General features: G+C 31.0%; 1 protein-coding gene across 1 annotated transcript in view; it reads right to left on the reverse strand.

The window, feature by feature from the left end:
- The window catches only part of LOC127730433 (multidrug resistance-associated protein 1-like), a 42,706-nt gene extending 21,668 nt beyond the window's left edge, over positions 1-21,038 (reverse strand). Inside the window, exons 1-15 of the mRNA XM_052238850.1 lie at positions 20,902-21,038; positions 19,747-19,923; positions 18,714-18,836; positions 18,165-18,293; positions 16,735-16,866; positions 16,374-16,435; positions 15,386-15,523; positions 13,473-13,751; positions 10,161-10,350; positions 9,241-9,427; positions 7,975-8,108; positions 6,546-6,683; positions 5,807-5,953; positions 4,070-4,154; positions 1,117-1,183 (exon numbers count right to left, since the gene is read on the reverse strand). Coding sequence (XP_052094810.1) covers positions 1,117-1,183; positions 4,070-4,154; positions 5,807-5,953; positions 6,546-6,683; positions 7,975-8,108; positions 9,241-9,427; positions 10,161-10,350; positions 13,473-13,751; positions 15,386-15,523; positions 16,374-16,435; positions 16,735-16,866; positions 18,165-18,293; positions 18,714-18,836; positions 19,747-19,923; positions 20,902-20,943 — 2,030 coding nt within the window. The 5' untranslated portion in view covers positions 20,944-21,038. The remainder of the gene's footprint in view (positions 1-1,116; positions 1,184-4,069; positions 4,155-5,806; positions 5,954-6,545; positions 6,684-7,974; positions 8,109-9,240; positions 9,428-10,160; positions 10,351-13,472; positions 13,752-15,385; positions 15,524-16,373; positions 16,436-16,734; positions 16,867-18,164; positions 18,294-18,713; positions 18,837-19,746; positions 19,924-20,901) is intronic.
- Between the last annotated feature and the right edge of the window lie 40 nt (positions 21,039-21,078).

Genomic DNA, 21,078 nt, shown 5'->3' on the forward strand with positions numbered 1-21,078 from the left:
ATTAAAGCCAACATCAACAGTTTCAAATAAGATGGCCTTAATTTACAAAGTGTTAAGTACTCACAGAGAGAAGATAGATTATATAAACAGAAACAAAAACATGAGAACAGTCAGGTACTGAAGCTGATTGATGCAATGATGGTTACTGTATTACGATACACAGAAAAATGACTCAATACCGAGGATAATATTTTATTTATTTTTAGAATGAAGAAAACAAAACAGTTATAAATAATTTTATTGCATATAACACTACTAATTATTTAGACACATATATCAATTTATGCATCCTCTCAGTTACATTTAAGTATCCAGCTGATCATTGACCGTCAAAAATATTTCTTTGAAAAATGTCCGGCTGTCGTCAGGAAATTTTGGAAGCCCTGCTACAGATCTAGACATACGGACAGAAAAGGGTAAACCTTACTGCTTAATAAGCAAGTCATAAAACTCCTACCTGCATTTTCTCAATATTAAAGATTTCTACAATGTAGTGATCTACTTTTAAGACAAATTAAATCAAAATTATAAAAAAGTCTACCAGGTATAACTCAAAATTAGGACAGTTTTGTGTTATTAAAAAGGGTTCTTGAATTCAGTATGAAAGCTTCAGATATACTAATTTTTGATGTTTTCCAACTGGACCAAATCTCTAAAACAAAAATGTGCATGTAATTTATTCACCCCTTTTAATGTTTTATGCATTATATATGAAGAAATAATATTTGGAAGGTGTATGAAAAAAATATTGCAAGTAAAACATTATCCACATTAGGGACAACAAAACCCAAAGGATAATTACTATTTTTTTAGACCTACTGAAATTGTTAAATTTTCCATTTTTTCCTTCAACAATGGAGTCTTTGATCTTGGCAATAATCATATCTTTAAATCATGCTGACTATTTCATATATGACTCAATTTAATGCCAAGTTCTTTGCCCCATTTATAGCTTACAATATGATATGAAAGACTCCCTTATCACTGAAGACAAGATTGTGAGCTGATTTTCTATTTTGATGCCTAATACAGATTTTTAAGATCTTAACTCTCCCCCTTTTAATCTTGATCAGTATGTTTATTTAATCATATTTCTAATACAAATCAAAATATTACTTTTTCAGCGCAGGAGGTGCTTCACTGTCCCAGGTAAATGTTCCATTCTCTACTTTAATGACTGTTCCTGTAACGATAATGTGAATATAATCTGAATATATTTTCTTGAATGGCAAATGTGTTATGATTACATGAGTAAAGCTTGATACCAAATTTCAGGGAGCTTTGACTTTCAGTTTTAGACAAAAAAGTGACAAAAATTTTATCTGACAGTTGGATGTACAGACAGGTATAAAACACTATAAACCCTCCTTCAGAGTAGGAATCTGACAACAACACACCTTTAGATAGACTCACTTACATTTTGAACTCTGTCAAAAAACTTCAAAAACCTAGGAACCATAAGAGATTACCTATTACTTTTGAGATTTTAGAAAAAATCATATTTTGTCTTAGACATGGGGTGTTTACCCCTTTTATTGATTTAATGCTAGAAACAGCCTGTACAGTAGGTTTTTATGGCTTTATGAGATGTGGAGAATTCACAGTTTTGAATGCCAACCAATATGACTCATCTGTAAATTTATGTATTGGAGATATTACATTTCATAAAGATATGACCGTTTTGAAACTGAAACAGTCAAAAACAGATCCTTTTAGGAAGGGTATAGATATTCAACTTCATAAAGTACAAAATCAGATTTGTCCTTTTAAAATCTTAATCAAATATTTTCAAATTCGAAAAAATCTAATTTATAATCTCCCATCTGATCCATTTTTTATCTCACAAAATTCTTTAGCCTTAGAAAGAAATTATTTCATTAATTGCATTAAACATGTACTAAGTTTATGTGGCTTCAATCCTGATCACTATAATGGTCATAGCCTACGCATTGGAGCTGCCACAACTGCAGGTAAAGCACATATTGAAGACCATTTGGTCAAAGTACTAGGACGCTGGTCCTCTGATAGTTACTGCAGGTATATAAGAGTGTCATCTTCTTCAATTAAGTATGCACAAGATTTGTTAGGTAATTCTTAACACAAAGCATCATGATATTTGATCTATAATTACAAAATGTATTTTTATTATTTTGATTTTATATGTCAATAGGTGTATTTTATTATTATATTATTTTTTATTTTTTTTTTTTATTTTTATTTTCTCATGACTTTATTGAAGGTGAATAAGTCCACACTCCTAAATCCTTGGGGGCACGCAGCTGTTCCATCTGTGTTTTTGGACCTTGATGGAATTTTATCACTGGTCATTTCTAAAATTTCATTCATCCCCAAGCATTTCGGGGACAAATTTGATTAAAATTATTCCAGCGCCAGTTTGATAGACCCTGCTACTTACTACTTGTAATAGCACCACATGGGCTATCCCCTGATGCAGACCTTGCACAATCAGGCTGCAGATGAGATGTCTATTCTCATCCTCTCTGTGGAGACACTCCACTTCCTGGCTGGCGCATTGTCGGGCAGGCAGGTTCTTCCTTACACTGAAGGTTGCAAGCTGACCTGCTCAGGCAGGAACTCAAAATTTTATTTTGTATGCTGAGTGTTTCTCAAGGGCCAAAACTGATTTGATTGTTTATAATAAAATTATTATTCTAACATATCTTCCTGCTTTAAGCCAGTGTGACTTGCAAGTATTATGTTTTGGTTAACACACAGATATCCCTTATGTAAAATTTGGTTTAGTTGTGTTTGGAGCTGGTAATTGGTGTACAATGCTTAAATATGTGGGTTGCTGTCTTGACTTTAATTGAGATTTGCTCAATCAGGAGAGTTTACTTGAACTAAATATTGGACATTAGGACTTCTCATCAATACACACAGGAAATAATCAGGACTTCTTATCGATACACACAGAAAATAATTTACCTAAATTACAGCTGTAAAATACAGTTTGATGTGATCATTAAACTTTTTATTTCATCAATGGAAGGCTTACATTATGAAACTTTGCTCTTTGGAATAGGTAAATAAATATAACTCAAAATTTTTAGTGAGCCTGCCATTGGTGACCTACAATGTTTTGTTCACTGACACTATACATTTATAAAAGTCTTTGCATACCACTCAGACACAAATAATAAACAACCACCTTATTAAACTACAGAAAATATTTACACCTAACGAGATTTCAGAAAAGATTAGAGACTACAAGAAAATTACAATATGAGACTATTATACAGACTGACTACATACAACAGGTTTGAATAAATTATATCATATAAGGACAAATTATAACTTCAATAAAAAATTGACTTACATTTTTCAAGGATTTACAGTAGATCTTGCATTTTAGCTCATGTCATATTTACCTATCTAATACAGTTTTCTAGATATAAGACAATTATTTGTAATTTACCCCTATATAAAAATAAGAAGATGTGGTATGTTTGCCAACAAGACAAATTTTTACCAGAGAGCAAATGACATTGAAGTTAGCAACTAAAGGTCACTGTACGGCCTTTAACAATTTAAATGAGAAAACTAATGGTCTGATTTATCAAAAAAAAGCTATATTGGTTGATAGATTGTAAATAATATTACACTATATATATCTAGTCTAGACACCAAAAAAATCATTAACGTCAATTTGGGTTTAAATTGGTTTAATAGTGAAAAAGATGAAGATTTTTGAAAAAAAATGTAAAATTGGGTAACAATCATCAACAACACAACCTCCTGTGGGATCTATACCATTTCATAATCTTACTGTTCATTAAAAATTCCATCAAAATAAAAAAAATTAGGGCTGTTTTCTCCCCAATGTTGTTTTGTTGACCATGTTGCTTGGCTCCCATGGTCATCTGTTTTTTGTTAATATTTGGTTGCTATTAGCACTGCTAAAGCTTTGTTTTGTTTAATTCCATTTAGTTATTTCAGAAGTGATGTTAATTGAAAAACTGACGATGAATGGCAAGTATAATGTCAAGTTTATACTGAACTGAACCTTTTGTAAACTAAAAGTATCTTTTAATCCATTAACAATACATACCAGAAATTTGTTCATGTTGTACATTATCTGAGTTTAAATCACCACTTTTTAGAAAGGCTGACAATCTCTTGATTGAAACATTTGTCTGAAAAATAATTCATTTCTTTTATATTAAATATGTTTAAATGTTGTGTTGGGATGACACAATTGACATCTGCCAAATTCAAGGGCCATTTTCGGTGAACTGGTTTTATAAATTTAAAACTTGCAAAGACTTAAGGCAATTTAGAGTTTGACATACTGAATAGACAAGTCTATTGTTGAAGAGCATATGTTCAACCCTAAATGTCTATGATGGATTTATTTTATAGTTTGTTTATAGGTCGATTTTTCTCTTATGCATACCCACATGTTTTATCCATATTAATGTTTCATACCATTTGGTTAAAGTAAACTAATGTTATTGAAAGGAAACTTAAAAATCAGCCTACTTACAAGGGTCAGGAAAAATTCATATTTTCCAGTCATGACTGATTCTAAAAGGTCCTTGACCTAAAGTTTTTAGGGATTTATAGGTCAAGAATTCTTTTTTCTAAATTAAAAATTTACAAAGATAGGACATAATCATTAATGCCCTTATGTCAGATATTTCATTTACAAATTCTTGATTACAATTGACAATTATTTTCCATTAAAAATAAAACTGCCACTTGGTTGTGTATGCTTATCCACAGGGCCATACATATTCCTGTTTAATGCCTGCTGCAATTATTAGGTAAAGGCTCACTTATCATGTCACCTGACAGCAGAAAATATTGACCAAGTACAGACGATTGACTTTATCATGAAATAACTTATCAGCCAAGACTATAGATAATTTACATTTTAAAATTAAAGCTTTCTGTACAATTTTGTAAAAAAAATAACTTAAGGTTTAGTCGAATGTACCGATATTCATTACACATTATGCATGCGTGCAAGTGTCTCTCTCTTTTTGACAAGCACAAAATTAGACGCTTTATTGTAAAAAATGCCCATTAATCTTATGCGGAATACACGAATAAAAATACAATTATTTATATCAAAACACTTTACACATATGATTAAAAAAAACGTTGACTTATTGACTTTTTATAGCCTGAAAAAAATCTCTATCCTAAATCCCATTTCATTTGTAATTTATAATCAGCTTGAAAACTTTTGGTTTCTCAAAAATGTAAGTATCAATTCCTAGAAAATTTTCAATTTTAAGTCATTTAAATAATTGCAGTTTTAAACTGTTGTCTTCCACATATTATTCTTAAACACTTTTACAAAAACAGGTATATAATTTCATGCAGTTCATACAGCAAAATTGTTGATAAAGGTTTGTCTATGCCATGAAATCAGCATGAATTTAACAGTTTGAAATTCAAAGGTTCTAGCTTTGCAGTCCTTAAAAAAGACCGAAATTGAATGAAAAAATTTCTGGACCCATGGCTTCTTTCTTCCCACATGTACAATTAAAAAATGACAAAAGTGAAAATGATACTAAAACCATTTACAACAAAATATAATATGTAGAGACAACAACATCTGGGTTACCGCAAGGTGATAGTTTTATTGTAGACTCAATAAAACTATCACCTTGCGGTAACCCAGATGTTGTTGTCTCTACATATTATATTTCCATGAGGTTTTAAGACAACCGCAGCATACTTCGGTATCCATCTTGGTTACTCTACCAGCTTTTCCGTTAGAAGGTGTTGGTTCACTCGTCACAAATCATTTACAACAAAGATTAAATGTTTACAATACCTGTATAATGAATGAGATCATCATTGGCAGTAGATTGATTGGAAATCTGAGGATATTAAACAATGACAGTGATACAAAGGCTTTCTGTGCATCAAGATAGTTCTCTGTTGATGACATAATGTAGGTGGCAAAGGTGGCTAACGTAACCTGCAAAAAAATACATATCGACACTTCATGGAAAGACAAAAAACATGAAACTGATTTAACACAACCCTTTCCTCCATAATGACACCTTTTGATGCCACCCCCTTTACCCTATACTGACGCCTTTAGACGCCTTTGTGTAGTACCTCAGTTGAAACTCTTTGCCTACGAAAAGACCAAAATTTGTAAAAGAATGACATACCTCTCTGTTTCAGAAATAAACTCAAGGAAACAACATTGTGCAGATAAATATCAACAATTTCAGAGAGAGTTTTTTTTACGGAATATACTACAAGTGCTCTATTAGAAGTGTACTTGATTTTCTCTTTTGAAGTATTTTACATTTTGTACTACCAGGAGTGCTTTATAGCTGACTATATGGTATTGGTTTTGCTCTTTGTTAATGTAAGTGTTTACCGTTGAAATTTTCTTTGTCCTTTGATCTGTATAGCAATCATACAGTACCTCCTTTTTTTTACATTCATGGCCAAGAGCTATCTTAATAGTATCAATAAGCTGTGTCAATATGAATAATTACAATTGTAGAAGTTTACACATTGTAATGAAATAAAAACAACATATTGAATGTACTTACAAGAAATGGAGCACAAGTGAATGAAAAAGAACTGAATGCATTGAGGTAGGCATATTTTCTTAAAACGTCTAATTCCTTCTTTCTAATTTCTGTAACTTTGTCTTGAAAAGAGGATTCCCAAGCATACAGCTTCAATACCTACAAAATATGTTGTAATGCTGATATATAAAGTGTCTTTTGTGAGTTTCTTTTAACAAATGTATGTCTCATTCAGTTTTAAAGTTGCATTGTTTCTATTTTTTTTACGTTGGCACTGTGTAATGTTTGTTCATTAGAAAATTTAACCTGACATTATTCTCAAACTTAATTTTAGCACTATAATTAATGTAAATTCTCATTTTAATAGAAAACTGAGATTTATTATATTTGGAGTTTTAGAAAAAAATAATAGGATAAGCACTGAATGAAACTTAGCCTCCATAAACAGTCTCAATGTGCAAGCATTCAGTGACAGATTTTTATCTTAAGAATCCTATTCCACGAGGTTTTATCAGCATCTCTGAATAATGTATCTGTCAAGTTGAATGATATTTAGGTAACAGGTACTTAAATGGGCAATATACATTTTTTAAAGAAAAAATGCAAGCAAAAATAGCATACAGAACTGCATATAAATATACAAAAATTATATAGGTATTTTTTTATACTTTCTGAGAAATACTAAATTGAAAATACTGTTGAAAGAAGTACAGTATTGGATGCACGAAAATATTTCCATAAATATTGAATAATTTGACTTATTTTAAATTGACTTTCTTCTAAAAACTTGTCCAACAAAATTTCTTTAAAAATTATGTGATATTGCTACTAAAATTTCCCTTTCCTTGATACAAATTAGTTTTACGGTTTTACCTGTATAAATCATACAAAGTACTCTGTTTTTCTAACTTATATAAAAACATAAAAAAAAAAATTTCTATGCGCAATGCAATCACAATATCACACTTACTTTTGCCTTTTCTTTGCCTTATTTATGCTCTGCAGAAGATTTATACTTAAAAAAACTAATTCATTTACCCAATAAAATTTATTTCAATAAAATGAAAACTACAATTGAAAAATATATCATTTTTAAAGAAAACTGGTAGGACAGGATTTTTGGAAATATTAATTTGAAGAAAAACTTGATGAACTTTCTAGGATATTTATATTTTTACATCTATTTTCTGGATATTTAAAATAAATATTATATCATGGTTTTTTTGTTTTTTTTATGTCAAAGTGTGAATTTACCAAAATGTGAACATGACATTTGATCCTAAAGTTTAACATTACAGTCGGAATATAGTTTAGGGCCCAAAAGCCATAAGGCTTTAACCTTCAAAACTGAAATCAACAGGATTTTAGGTTCATACTAAGACTTAAAAGAGGATATAATCTTATCTTCATTTAGTCTTAGATGCTTGAATTCATCTTAATCTTAACCTACCTTCATACCACTAAGTATTTCATTCATCATTTTAATTCTGTTATCTTTATATCTCATCAGGTCTGCCTGTAGTTTCCGTTGTTTCGTTGATATGACAATATTTAGTGGGATTAGTAATAACATGACTCCAAGTCCTAAATTTAAAACAATAACACAACATAGGTAAAGTATTATTGATATCATTCTATTGATTGTGCACATTAATAATATACGTCAAGGTTATATATAAGTCAGTACAAATTTTATTGGTAATAATGATATAAACGGTACCAACTTTACTACACCAGATGCGCATTTCAACAATTAATGTCTCTTCAGTGATGCTCTAGGCCAAAATATTTGAAAATCCAAAACCTAATACAAACGTTGAAGAACTGATCAACCAAAAAGACCTAAAGTATAGCCTAAACCAGACAAGGAATCAATGTTTTGCATGCGGGAGATATATTCCTTAATTCAAAATGTAAAATTTTAAAACATTATTGACTGCAATCAGTGTTATAGTATCATAACTAGTCCAATAGTTATAGAATAACTAATCGAAGAATTCAAATAGAGAAAAATATTCAACAAGTGACCGAACAACACATTAATTCACGAATGCCTGTAGCGCATGAGTTAATTATCAGTGTTGTTTAGTCACGAGTTGAATATTTTTCGATATTTGAATTCTTTGATTAGTTATTCTTTTTATTACATTGGCAAATGTCTTTTTTTATGAAATTAAAGTAGAAAATGTAAGGAACTATATCTTTTTCTACGCATTCACAATTTGTTTTGATCCGAAGTAATCGACGTCTTGACAACGCCTATTGTTGTATGACGTCAGAGGAGTGAAATAATCACGTATATTTCACATGTGAAATTATCGGTTTTTATTTCACTGGGAAATCAATGTAATTCATTGCAACCAATGTAATAACTTTATATATCATAACATAGCTATCCTCATTTTCTCTGAGCACAATGAAACACTAAATTTCTGTGTATTGTGTACCGTATATAATATTTCCTACATGTGTTTCCTGCTATTCCCTTTCCCAGGAAAGGCACCTTGAATATGGAATGCAATTGATAGAATCAGTTTAACATTTCTTGCTTTAAATTTTCCTCTTCACCGTAATAAGCAGTTTAAGAAACCTTTCACATTGATGTACAAAGTATCTTCCTTGAGTGCAATGTGGGTTTCAGTGGAACAACAATACAAAGAAAAAGTTCTTAATATTTTTCTGATTAAAAACTTTCATAATTTTTTCAAATATGTACCTGCTAGTACAGATGGACCAAGTTGTTGCCATAACAACACTGTGGCAAGGAGAATCTGTAATGGAGCTGACCAGATCATCCATAACTGACCAGCCACATCCTGAAATCTTTGACAATCAACTGACATCAAGTTTACAATTTCTCCAACTGTTGATGACTTCTTTGCTTCATTGTTCATTGTCAGTGACTGAAAATAAAATGTACATTCAATTCTTGCAATTTCAAAAAGAGGCTGTTGCTGCTACCAAGTAATCTTTAATTGGCATAACATCATTATCAAATGTTTGACCATCACCTTGCTTTTTATACATGAAGTTATAAATGTAACACATATCAATGTAAACACTGGCAAACTGAAAACAAACTTATTTTCTTATGGGAAATCAATATAGTTGAGCAATTTGTATAAAATTTTGTGTAGATTGAACAGCATCTGAATATCGGGACAATTTATATGAGTCAGATATACAATTATTTAAAAATTTGTGAAATACATATTACTGTATAGAACGAACATAAAATGTGTCATAAAAAGTAGAAATCAGTATGTCTCAATATGAAGAGTGACTAAAAGCATTAAAGTATATAATAAGTGTGACATAGCGACAATGTCAAGCTGCAAACATTCAGTAAAAGAAACAAGAATAAATATTACCGATATATATTTACAAATTCTGTTTTTGAGAAAAATGAATTGTGTTCTATCTTTTGGATAAAAGGACTGGTCTGTATCAGAAGAAGCTTAGTCATCTGGTGATATTTTAATCAGACTAGACAAAGTGCTGATTTAATGAACTTTGATTCAAACTTAAACAATGGTTACATATCTTTTTTTTCCCCATAACCTTTATATCAGTCTTGTACAATATGTGGCATTGACATATCATCTTTTGTAAACAAAGCAACTGGCATTAACATACCTTTTTAAACACGGCAGCAATGAGTGCTGACCTTGCTCTCATTCCTGTTGTCATAGAGATGTGGAAATTTTGATGGAAAAATGTTGACTGGAAAATAGCAACAACAAAAAATCCAGCAGCTAATATGTATCCTTTCCATTCCGCTTCAGGACGACCTGCAAATCTATTATTTGTGTAGCCAATCAAAGCACTGAAAAAGGAAGATAAAATTGAGAATGGAAATGGGGAATGTGTCAAAGAGACAACAACCTGACCAAAGAGCAGAAAACAGCAGAAGGCCACCAATGGGTCTTCAACACAGCGAGAAAATCCAACACCCGGAGGCAGGCTTCAGCTGACCCCTAAACAAAAATGTGTACTAGTTCAATGAAAAATGGACGTCACACTAAACTCCAAAACATATAAATGAACTAAAATTAAAAAACATACAAGACTAACAAAGGCCAGAGGCTCCTGACTTAATTGGGACAGGCGCAAAAATGCAGCAGGGTTAAAGATGTTTGGTGAGATCTCAACCCTCCCCCTATACCTCTAGACAATGTAGAATAAACAAACACACAGCAATACTTACAGTAAAACTCAGTTTAAAAGAAGTCCGATGTCAGAATAGGTAACAAAAGAAACTAAGCAAAATGACAAAGATACATAAATTAACAAAGGACTACTAGCAGTTACTGACATGCCAGCTCCAGACCTTAATTAAACTGATTGAAAGATTATGTCTTCATCATATGAAAATCAAGCACAATCCCTCCCATTAGGGGTTTAGTATCATACCATCATAAAATATATGAGAAGAACATAACCCATATCATGCCAACAACTGGTTTTAAAATAAATGTGTTTATTTCCGATGCAAAGACCCTATGAGTGAATCAATATTAATACCAAAATACGCCATCCTTAATGACCTGACAACAGTATCGTAACTATATCCCTTCTGAATAAGTCTGTTGAAAGGTTTGGTAAGCTTTTGAGGTGAATGTCGACATTTTTGTGCTTTGTATAGAATATTACCATAAAAGATTGGATGTGAAATACCTGAACGTATAAGATGTCTGCATGTTGATTTATATTTACGAATGATGTCCTTGTACTGATGATAAAATTTCGTAAATGTTTTGACTAGTTTGTGATATCGAAAACCCTGGTGCAATAATTTTTCAGTAAAACAGAGTTTCTTTCATTAAAATCAAATACTTTATTACATACACGAGCGAATCGAACAAGTTGAGATATATAAACACCATAAGATGGTGACAAGGGAACGTCACCATCTAAATATGAATAATTAACAATAGGAAACGAAAAATCACCTCTTTTATCATTAATTTTGGTATTAAGCTTCCCGTTAAAGATATATATATCAAGATCCAGGAAAGGGCAGTGTTGATTGTTAGTATTAGCTTTATTTAAAGTCAGTTCAGCAGGATAAATCTCTTTAGTGTACATACTGAAGTCGTCATTATTGAGAGACAATATATCATCCAAATATCTAAAAGTGTTATTAAATTTTGGTATCAGATGTTGTTTCGATGGGTCTTTGCTGATTTTAGTCATAAATTGTAACTCATAACAATACAGAAACAGGTCCGCAATAAGTGGTGCACTGTTAGTCCCCATTGGAATTGCGATATCTTGACGATATACGGAATCTCCATAGCGAACAAAAACATTATCTAGTAAAAATTCAAGGGCAGTAATAGTATCAAAGCAGGTCCAAGTGACATAGTTCTTTTGTCTGTTGTTACTAAAAAATGACCTAAAAGAGTTAGAACATATATATTCGCATTCTGACTTTTTAAATGCCCATTTAATTAGGTGTGTGAATTTTTTCTTAATAAGATTATGAGGTAAAGTGGTTACTGGTATATAGGGTAGAAAAATAAAAACTTTGAACAGATTCGAAATCACCAATATAAGCATGCAATTTATCAAGTACTTCAAACGAATTTTTAAAACTCCAAAAGTAATTAATTCCACTATTTTCAAGGGCCTTACTTGAACAATTTATTACCAGGATTTTGATTGTACCAAGTGTACTAGTAAGTAGAATAGACAGTTTAGTAGTGGAACAATGGCTTGAAGACGAAATAAATCTATATTTGTAAGGTGTTTTGTGCAGCTTCGGAAGCCAGTACATAGTTGCAACTTTCATTGTATTTGTTTCTGCTTATAAAGAAGTAGCTAAAAGTTTATGTTTGTTACAGATGTCATTTTCCTAAAATGGAGTCAGTTTGAATGTTGGTGAATTCATGATTTCCTTTTGCAGAACCTCAATGTAAAATTTAAGTCAAACAATAATGATATTATTAGCAGTCTTATCAGCCGGAACAAAAACAAATTCCTTGGTGAGTTTTTTTAGCTTATATTTAGGGGCTATTATGGTAGTTGTTAGGAGTAAAACGATCTTTAAAATGTTTAATACGATAATCAACTATGTTCATTACTGAATTAAAAAAAGAATCTTAGGATTTTTTGTCACCTTTTTCTCGTTTTATCCATTTCGAGCAGTAAGTACGGAGTGAGTAGTGGATGATATTACGACACTCATTCCAATTAATAATTGACGGGGGACGATATTTAGGTCCTTTACTGAGGAATGATTTCAACTCTTGGTCATGAACGATGTTAAGGTTTCTTGTTATAAAATGGGAACTGGGGCCATAAATGTATTCGGAATTACTGCAATTTCATGACGTAGGTGTATTGTCACTGATATTAACATTTTTACATACTTTGCTATAATTAAACACATATTTCCGGGTAGATTTTTTGTAAACATAACAAATAAGAGGAAGTTCAGTATTATCAAAATAGCCAGGAATTTGTTCTTTAACAGATAAATCATTAAAAATACCGGCAATATTTACAAGATGAACTCATTCAAAAGGCACCAAGAAAGATTTAGGAAGTTTATAATTTCTTCATTACTAATAAGTACATGTACTTGCAGTTATTTCAAATTAGATCATGATGTCCTTCTTATGCTTTATACACAAACTTTTCAAAGCCATGTTTTAATTCCAATTTAACATTGGGTACCTATGCATAATGTCACTATTTAACTTCGGAGAGAATAAAACTTCACATAGAAAAAATAGGCATGGTTTTGTGTTTTGAATTTTTATGAGAATAACAGGATTATGCTATTTCCGGTATTGGTTAAAGTGTAGTTCTCTACTAAAAGAGACACTATATGTACAATTTTACATATTTATAAAAATATTACTTTACATCAAAATAATATATAACTGTTATATCATATTTTGTGATTTAAGAAAAGTGTTAAATGAAATCCATTTCACTTACTTTAGTAGTAGAGGGGACATAAACTGTAGAAAATCATACACCAATTTACATCCCCAGGATTTAAATAAGTCTACTCCATACACCTTAAACAAAGTTTTTGTTAGGGAAGCCTTGTTTTGAGGCTTTTCTGGTTTGGCACCCTCCTTTATAACCACTTCAGGCTCATTCTCATTTCCCAAAAATGGAGTTTCCTCTTGTATTTTATCCTGTCTTTGAATTTTACGCTGTTTCACACTGGTTGAAGTACTTGGCACTTGGGTTGTAGTAGCTGGTTTGATACTGAAAAAAATTATAATCCAGATTATTTTATTCATTCTAAGAGATCTGATTACCACAGAGTGACCACAGGTACTTGTCTCTGAAAAAATACCTAAACACATTAATATAACACCAGGTACCCAAATCGCATTTTTGAGAAATGACACTCTTAGCGAACTGCTGTTATATTTTGATTCTGTGGTTGTCTTTCTTACAGAAACTTGTTATGTAGTAAATCTACATTACATTATCTACAAAATGGTATATGACACATCTATTTTTGTTGACTAATCATTCCTAGCATGCCTTCCAAGTAGGTCAACCATAAATCATTTCGTCTTCTTACAGCCAAATGGCAATGTCAGATTTTCTTTATTCAACAAAAAGCCAACAGGAATAAAATACAAAATCTAAGTGTAGTAATAAACATACCAAAATCAAACTTCAGTTCAATATATGCAAGCATAACCCCAAAATATCCTGACATGTTAAAACTTTCATTAAATATATAAATTCCAGGGCGGTAATTGTATAATAAACAGCTGCGCCATGAGCGCATGATACGCCCGTCGTCTTGTGTGTGAATTTTTATGCAATAATCATAAATAGTTTCTGACATACAGCCTGACATGCGAAAACCCCCTTTTTTTTACAAAAAAATCAATATCTCTAAAATAAAAGTTTGAATCAAAACCAAAAAGTATACAGATCTTTAGATTAATATAACTAAGATTTGTGTAAACTTTTAAGCAATAATCATAAACCGTTTTTGAGATACGGCGCGACATGTGAAAACCCCCCCTTTTTTTTTTAAAAAAAAATCAATATCTCAAAAATAAAATTTTGAATTAAAACCAAAAAGTATACAGATCTTTAGATTAATATAACTAAGAAGTGTGTAAAATTTTAAGCAATAATCATAAATCGTTTTGAGATACGGCGCAACATGTGAAAAACCCCTCCCCTTTTTTTACAAAATACTCAATAACTCAAAAATAAAATTTTGAATCATCACCAAAAAGTATACAGATCTTAAGATTAATATAACTAAGAAGTTTGTAAAGTTTTAAGCAATAATCATAAATTGTTTTTGAGATACGGCGCGACATGTGAAAAAAAACACACACCTGTTTTAGTTACTAAGTCCTGTAACTCAAAAAGTTTTAATCTTATTTTCACCAAAAAGTATACAGATCGTTTGACCATCTTAAGAAACAACTATGTTAAGTTTCATGAAATTTGGATAAGTCGTCCTCAAGTTACGGTGCGACATGTTTACGCCCGACAGACAGACGGACAGATGACATTTGTATACCATAATACGTCCCGTCAAAATTTTGACGGCCGTATAAAAAATAAGTCAACCATAACAAAACATGCACTGATACTAATCATTACACCACTACATACCAAATAGTAACTAAATTCCAGCAAGCAAAGTGGAAAAAGTATAGACAACTGATATCTTACCAAGGACAGTATGAAACAAAGAAAGGAGCAGAATAACAGATAAAGGTAAATGTAATGCCTCTACCACTAATTGGTGTAAAAAGAAAATTTATTATAAGCATTCTATAATTTTGATTTCAAACTTTCCTTCTAAGGTCATTATTAAGATCTATATTTTTATCATAAATTTGAAATTATCAACTTACTCTCTGACTGCATGTTTCTTTAATTCTTTCTTCCATACTTTTTCAAAATTTGGAACAACTTGATCACTTTTGTCTCGAGGATGGAGATCAGCAATATCAGTTTCCTCCAAATCCTTTTTATAACCTGTGACAATAAGACTGAAAGGAACATGTAAAAACTATTTTAAATAAAGTTTTTCAGAGATATGACCTAAACAATACATACCCTTTATAGCTTGCTGATCTGTGTGAGCCAAGGCTCCGTGTTGAAGGCCGTACTTTGACCTATAGTTGTTTATTTTTTACACATTGTGACTTGGATGGGGAGTTGTCTCACTGGCATTCATACCACATCTTCTTATTTCTATATATGTATTTTTGGCATTGCACAAGGCCATGCTTATGATGTCTTTACACTAAATTCATAAGATGTGTACTGAATGAAATTATAGATAGTTTGAGAAAATATGGTTCATTTAATAGTTGGAATAGGCTTTGAACTAGCTTTCAGTAACTGTGAGTACTCATATTGGTACCATGTGTTTTTTTGTCATATTGTTTCAGATACATGTGTCCTTCGTGCTGTCCAAATTCAGGGCCCTGTAATTTAGTTGTCGTCATTGTTTGCTATCTGTCTTATTTGTTTTTCATTTGTTATTTTTGTGCTATGTTCACCAACTATTTGGAAAAAAAGGGAAAACAAACATTTCTATTTAAAAGTGTTTCAAATACATGTATATACCTACAGCCAATGCATGTAACCAAGATTTGTTAAAATTCATGATTTGAAGATGTGCAGAAATCTTTTTGACCAAACTTTTCATTCAAGCTGTGTTATTCTTTAATCTGTTTGTGTATTCTTCTTTAATTATTTTTTAATCCATGATAAAAATATGATTTAATTGGATAAAAATATGTAACATGACCTCATTTACTGACATAATCTAATTCCTTTTATCTGTTGGTAATCAATTAAACAAGTAATTCCTTTAAGTCATAATATTATTACCCATTCATCCACCAATATGTAATTCTTGACAAAAATGAAGCCTGTACTTCAAGACAAGGTTTCTGTAAAACATCAATTTATAACAATAGCTGAAATATTAGGAAAAACCATGTGCTAAATGTCATTTTGAAATAGCAATAATCACAAAACATTGTATCAAGTAAGACTTTATTTATATTGATATGTGGTAAACCACTCCATTTAGTGAAATATACTATTTTTTCACTTCAGGGTTTCATCAAATTTTAAATAACAAGTTTGCCACTACATGCTGCACTAAATCATATATAAATATTGCTTTACAAATAAAATTTTGTATATTTGCCCTGTATTCTTTGTCATTAAATACATGAATACTTACAACTCCAATATTGTATTTGCCAGAAGAACTCTCTGACACCTCCTCTGCAATACAATGAAGTATGAACTGAGACAGAAGGAGAAGAAAATACAGAAAAAACAAACTGAATCTAAGTATGTCATCAGTGTAAACCTGAAATAAACATATGTCTACTATAAGATATTTTAATTAATTCATAAATGTATCATATATTAAATTCCTTGTCCTGAACATACATGTAAAATTTGCCACTGGATGTTAACAAACAGTCAATCAATCCTGTCAATTCTATAAATGTGTTTGTATAGGTTTATTTCAGAACAAATGAATTTAAATATCTGACTAGGACATAAAAGATGCACTAAACTTTAAGGTATATTCAAAACAAAAACTAGTGTTCATTGGATACCATTGCCAACTCACACTATCATATTTCTATGTTCAGCGACCTGTGGAATCTAGGTCATAACCCTTATTTGGCATACATCTTCAATATTTCACTTCCTAAGGAACATGCATTTAGTTTCAGGTTGATGTGACCACAACGTCATGGTAAACTACTTCACACCAAAACTTTAAATTGACAGATGAATAGACTGGTGGAGAGATAAGCTGACAGATGGAAGGATGAACAAATGAACAGACGGACAGAAGGACAGACATACAGACCAGAAAACACCCTAGATGGGATATAAAAATCAATGTTTTTTATAAGGAAGATGATAAGTCGTTAATCTGAAAATGCATCACACTTTAATTTAATATCAACATGCTTACATGAAGCTTGAAACCAAATTTCAGGGAGCTCTGATTTGCAGTTCCTGAGAAAAAAATATTACCCACAGATGAAGCTATGAAAGAACATAAAGTATTTGGTTAATTGGAAGTGAAAAAGAAATTAATGTGAAAATGCATTACATTTGTATAACAGTATAGCAGACAAATTTCAGGAAGCTCTGATTTGTAGTTCCTGAGAAAAACATGTCCAAACATACAACATATCTCATAATCACAAAAAATGACTTCTGTAAATTCGGAAATTATTGCAATGTTTTCATTATTGCGAAAAATGCAACAGGGTTGTAACACAAAAATTTAAACTCGCATTTTAGATTTTTTTTATATCAATGAAGTGGGATTTTTCTCAGTATCGCAAAAATAATAATCGAATTTTGGTCTAAAATGACAAAGTCGCATTAATAAATGCACACAATAATTTCTTAATTTACAGTATATAAATTGAACTAACTGAATTAGACCTATAATCTGCATTTAATTTTAAATCAATTAGTAAAAAAACCTTCCCTACATGCCCTAGCAGAGTCACAGGAAATTTTATCTCAATCTACAAATATCAACTTCTGTATGGTACTGTCATTTACACAAACATGTATACAGAAATTAGCAAACACTGTAACTCTTTGATAGTTACTGTTTCCTACAATACTCACCTTTTTAATTATGAGGGTATAAAATGGTATCACTGATGCTATTAAACTAGTAAACCAGAAAATGAATAGAATTCCTGATGTAACAAATCCTCTTATCCTTTCTAGTTGTATCTCACAGATGGTTAGAAACTGCAAAATAGGGATATAGTTAACACAAACATAAAGATATTCTAAAATACAAAAATGTACACATTGCTTTCACCAACTCATTTCATTATAATTGGATAATTGGTTTTCTATCTTATTTGTCTTTTAATTCAGTTTCATCATTGTTTACTTATTTTGAGGAAAGTTACATATATGTTATATTTAGTCATGTAAGTTTATTAAAATATGACAATATTTTTAGAAATATTGAAGTTTTTATTATTTTTTTTTGAAAATTGAAAAAGTATTTTACTGGCTTGAGCTTTATAGCTTGTGATTCATATCTAATGAAATAAAGATTCAAATACAAAATATTATCATTTCTTAAATGAAAGGCTGAAAAGAATAAACCTCACACTTATCACATGTTGTTTTCCGTGTCATAATGTGACCTGTACTTACAAAAGAGAATAGTTTTAAGGCTGCAGCTAGATACACAGCTACTGGTGTAGGATTAACTCTGTGGTCACTGATTGCTTTAAAGACATCCACTATTGTTAAGATGAACAGTATACCACTTATGAACTGTAAAATATAAACTTTTGTTAGACAACACTGATAAAGTATTTGGGATAAATTGCAGGACAGTTGAGGCAAAAACACAGAACTGCTCAGATATGGCAAAATATGATCTTATTAATTAACAAGAAATGAACTGTCAAGTTGACAGTAAACCAAGTTTTCTGTACTTTAAAGGTAACCATTGTTCAACTTAAAGGGCAACTTAGAAAGAATGTAATTGGATGTAGTCTAATGTTTGCCGCTCTCAGGCTTGTTTGAACTGCCACTTTCTGTGCTTATTTTCCAATCGTATGTCCTGAACGGTAAAAGTGAAAATAGTCAATATCATACTTGACCTCCATTTTGTAATCAGTAACAACATATTAAAATTTGAAAAGCATTGACTGAACTACACAGAAACTACACAAAGTGCCAATTTCATTTATCAAGGACCATAACTCCTGAAGGGTGAAAGTGGAAATCCTCAATCATTTAAATTAACCTGTATTTTGTCATCAGTAACAACATTTTAAAATAAATTTGAAACTCATTAGTTAAAAGGTTCATAAGTTATTGCGCATTAACTATTGACAGACTTATAACTTTGAGATGAAGAACAACAATAAAAGTGTTGTTCCTTTGCTTATGGTTTGTCTAGTGTGTGTATGGAATTTTTTGTCCTGAATTAATACTTGATATTCTTTCTATTCCATTTTAATTGAAATAGGAAATAGAGGTCTCTGTGGTAACTAATTTTTTTTCAAATAATCACATATACATGTAATTCATTTGCATCATTTAAAACAATAACAGTTAAATAAAACCATGACAAAGGGAGTTCACCTTTCTCCAATTGATTAACGAGAAAGGGGGAGAGGCATACAATATTTCCAAAAATATCACACATAATGTTAATGTTATAGTTTATACTTACTGTCTTTGCAATGTTCAAAAATGAATGTTGTCTTGGAGAACCTTTGTAACTGACAAGATAGTAAAGGTAGTATGGTGCCGTAATCCATAGAAATCCACATGGTACCCATACTAATATGGTGTTCTGGAAACAATCTGTAAACTCTGGGAATGTATTGTTTGACAAGAGTGTTTCATCCTGTAGAATTAAACATGTATGCATTCATTCATTATCATTGAGTATAATATTCATGGAAATAAATCATTGTATCAACTTGCTTCCTCAAATGACATGCCTTGAAATATTAAAATGTACAAACAAGTATAATATGGTTGTTCTGGATTTCTCACACAAAAATATAAATGAAAAAAAAATCAAATGCTCAAGAACCCCTCCCCCCCACCCACACTATAACCACTGAATTGCAGTTTTTGACTTTGGACAGGCACATACAGTATGTGATGGGGTTAACATATTTTCAGGTGCCCAACCCTCCCCCTAACCTGGCATAGTGGTCTTACCCTGTAAAACAGCACAATTGAAGAACAAACTATAAATACAAAGGAATCACGGAAAACAAATTAAATAAGCAATATTGTGTTAGCAAGCTAAACACAAAAGTCGCCCTGGTTGACTTCAATTTATAAAAACGTTGAAGCTTAGGAGACTTATTGTTTTTTTTACCTAAGCCCCTTAAAAATAATTTGGGGTCTCTTAAAATTTAGAATGTAGGCCCCTTGTTTGAGTTTCATTAAATAAATACAAATTAACAAACCTTAGATATGCCTAGGATAAGCAGAACATTGATGTCTTATCTATTCAATTCAACCCTGTCTGGTCTCCAAAAAATACCCAATTGGGCCCAGGTTTAAATGAACAACAGACACTTTGGGAATGAATTCCCCTTTTTTCTAAAAAAAAAAATGTTTGTGTTTTAATTTTTTTAGTAAAAATTCTGTATTTTTTTAACTTATTTTAAATCATTTAATGAGTTCAAGGATTTGTATAGTAAAATATACTATATAAGTTATACTTATCCATACGATACAACAATAACAGTAAGTTTATTTATAACCTCCTTTGTATTGAATACATCCTAAAAAAATTTAGGTCATTGACTTCAATAAATAGATCTGATCATATCCAATATTTACCAAGTTTTAACACAATTCTTACCCAGATTTCTGACGCGCCACAGAAGCTTTCTGTATCATCCATTTTCCCTTGAAAACAGTAAGAAATGCATTAACAGGGTACGGTATAAAGTATGGTCGACGTTCTATATGTTGACACTAACAAAATTGCAAGGTGGAAAAATCGGATAACTGTAATATTTGGTCATATGACCCGTAA

This window comes from Mytilus californianus, unplaced genomic scaffold (assembly GCF_021869535.1).
Source record: "Mytilus californianus isolate M0D057914Y unplaced genomic scaffold, xbMytCali1.0.p SCAF_2, whole genome shotgun sequence".
Taxonomy (NCBI): domain Eukaryota; kingdom Metazoa; phylum Mollusca; class Bivalvia; order Mytilida; family Mytilidae; genus Mytilus; species Mytilus californianus.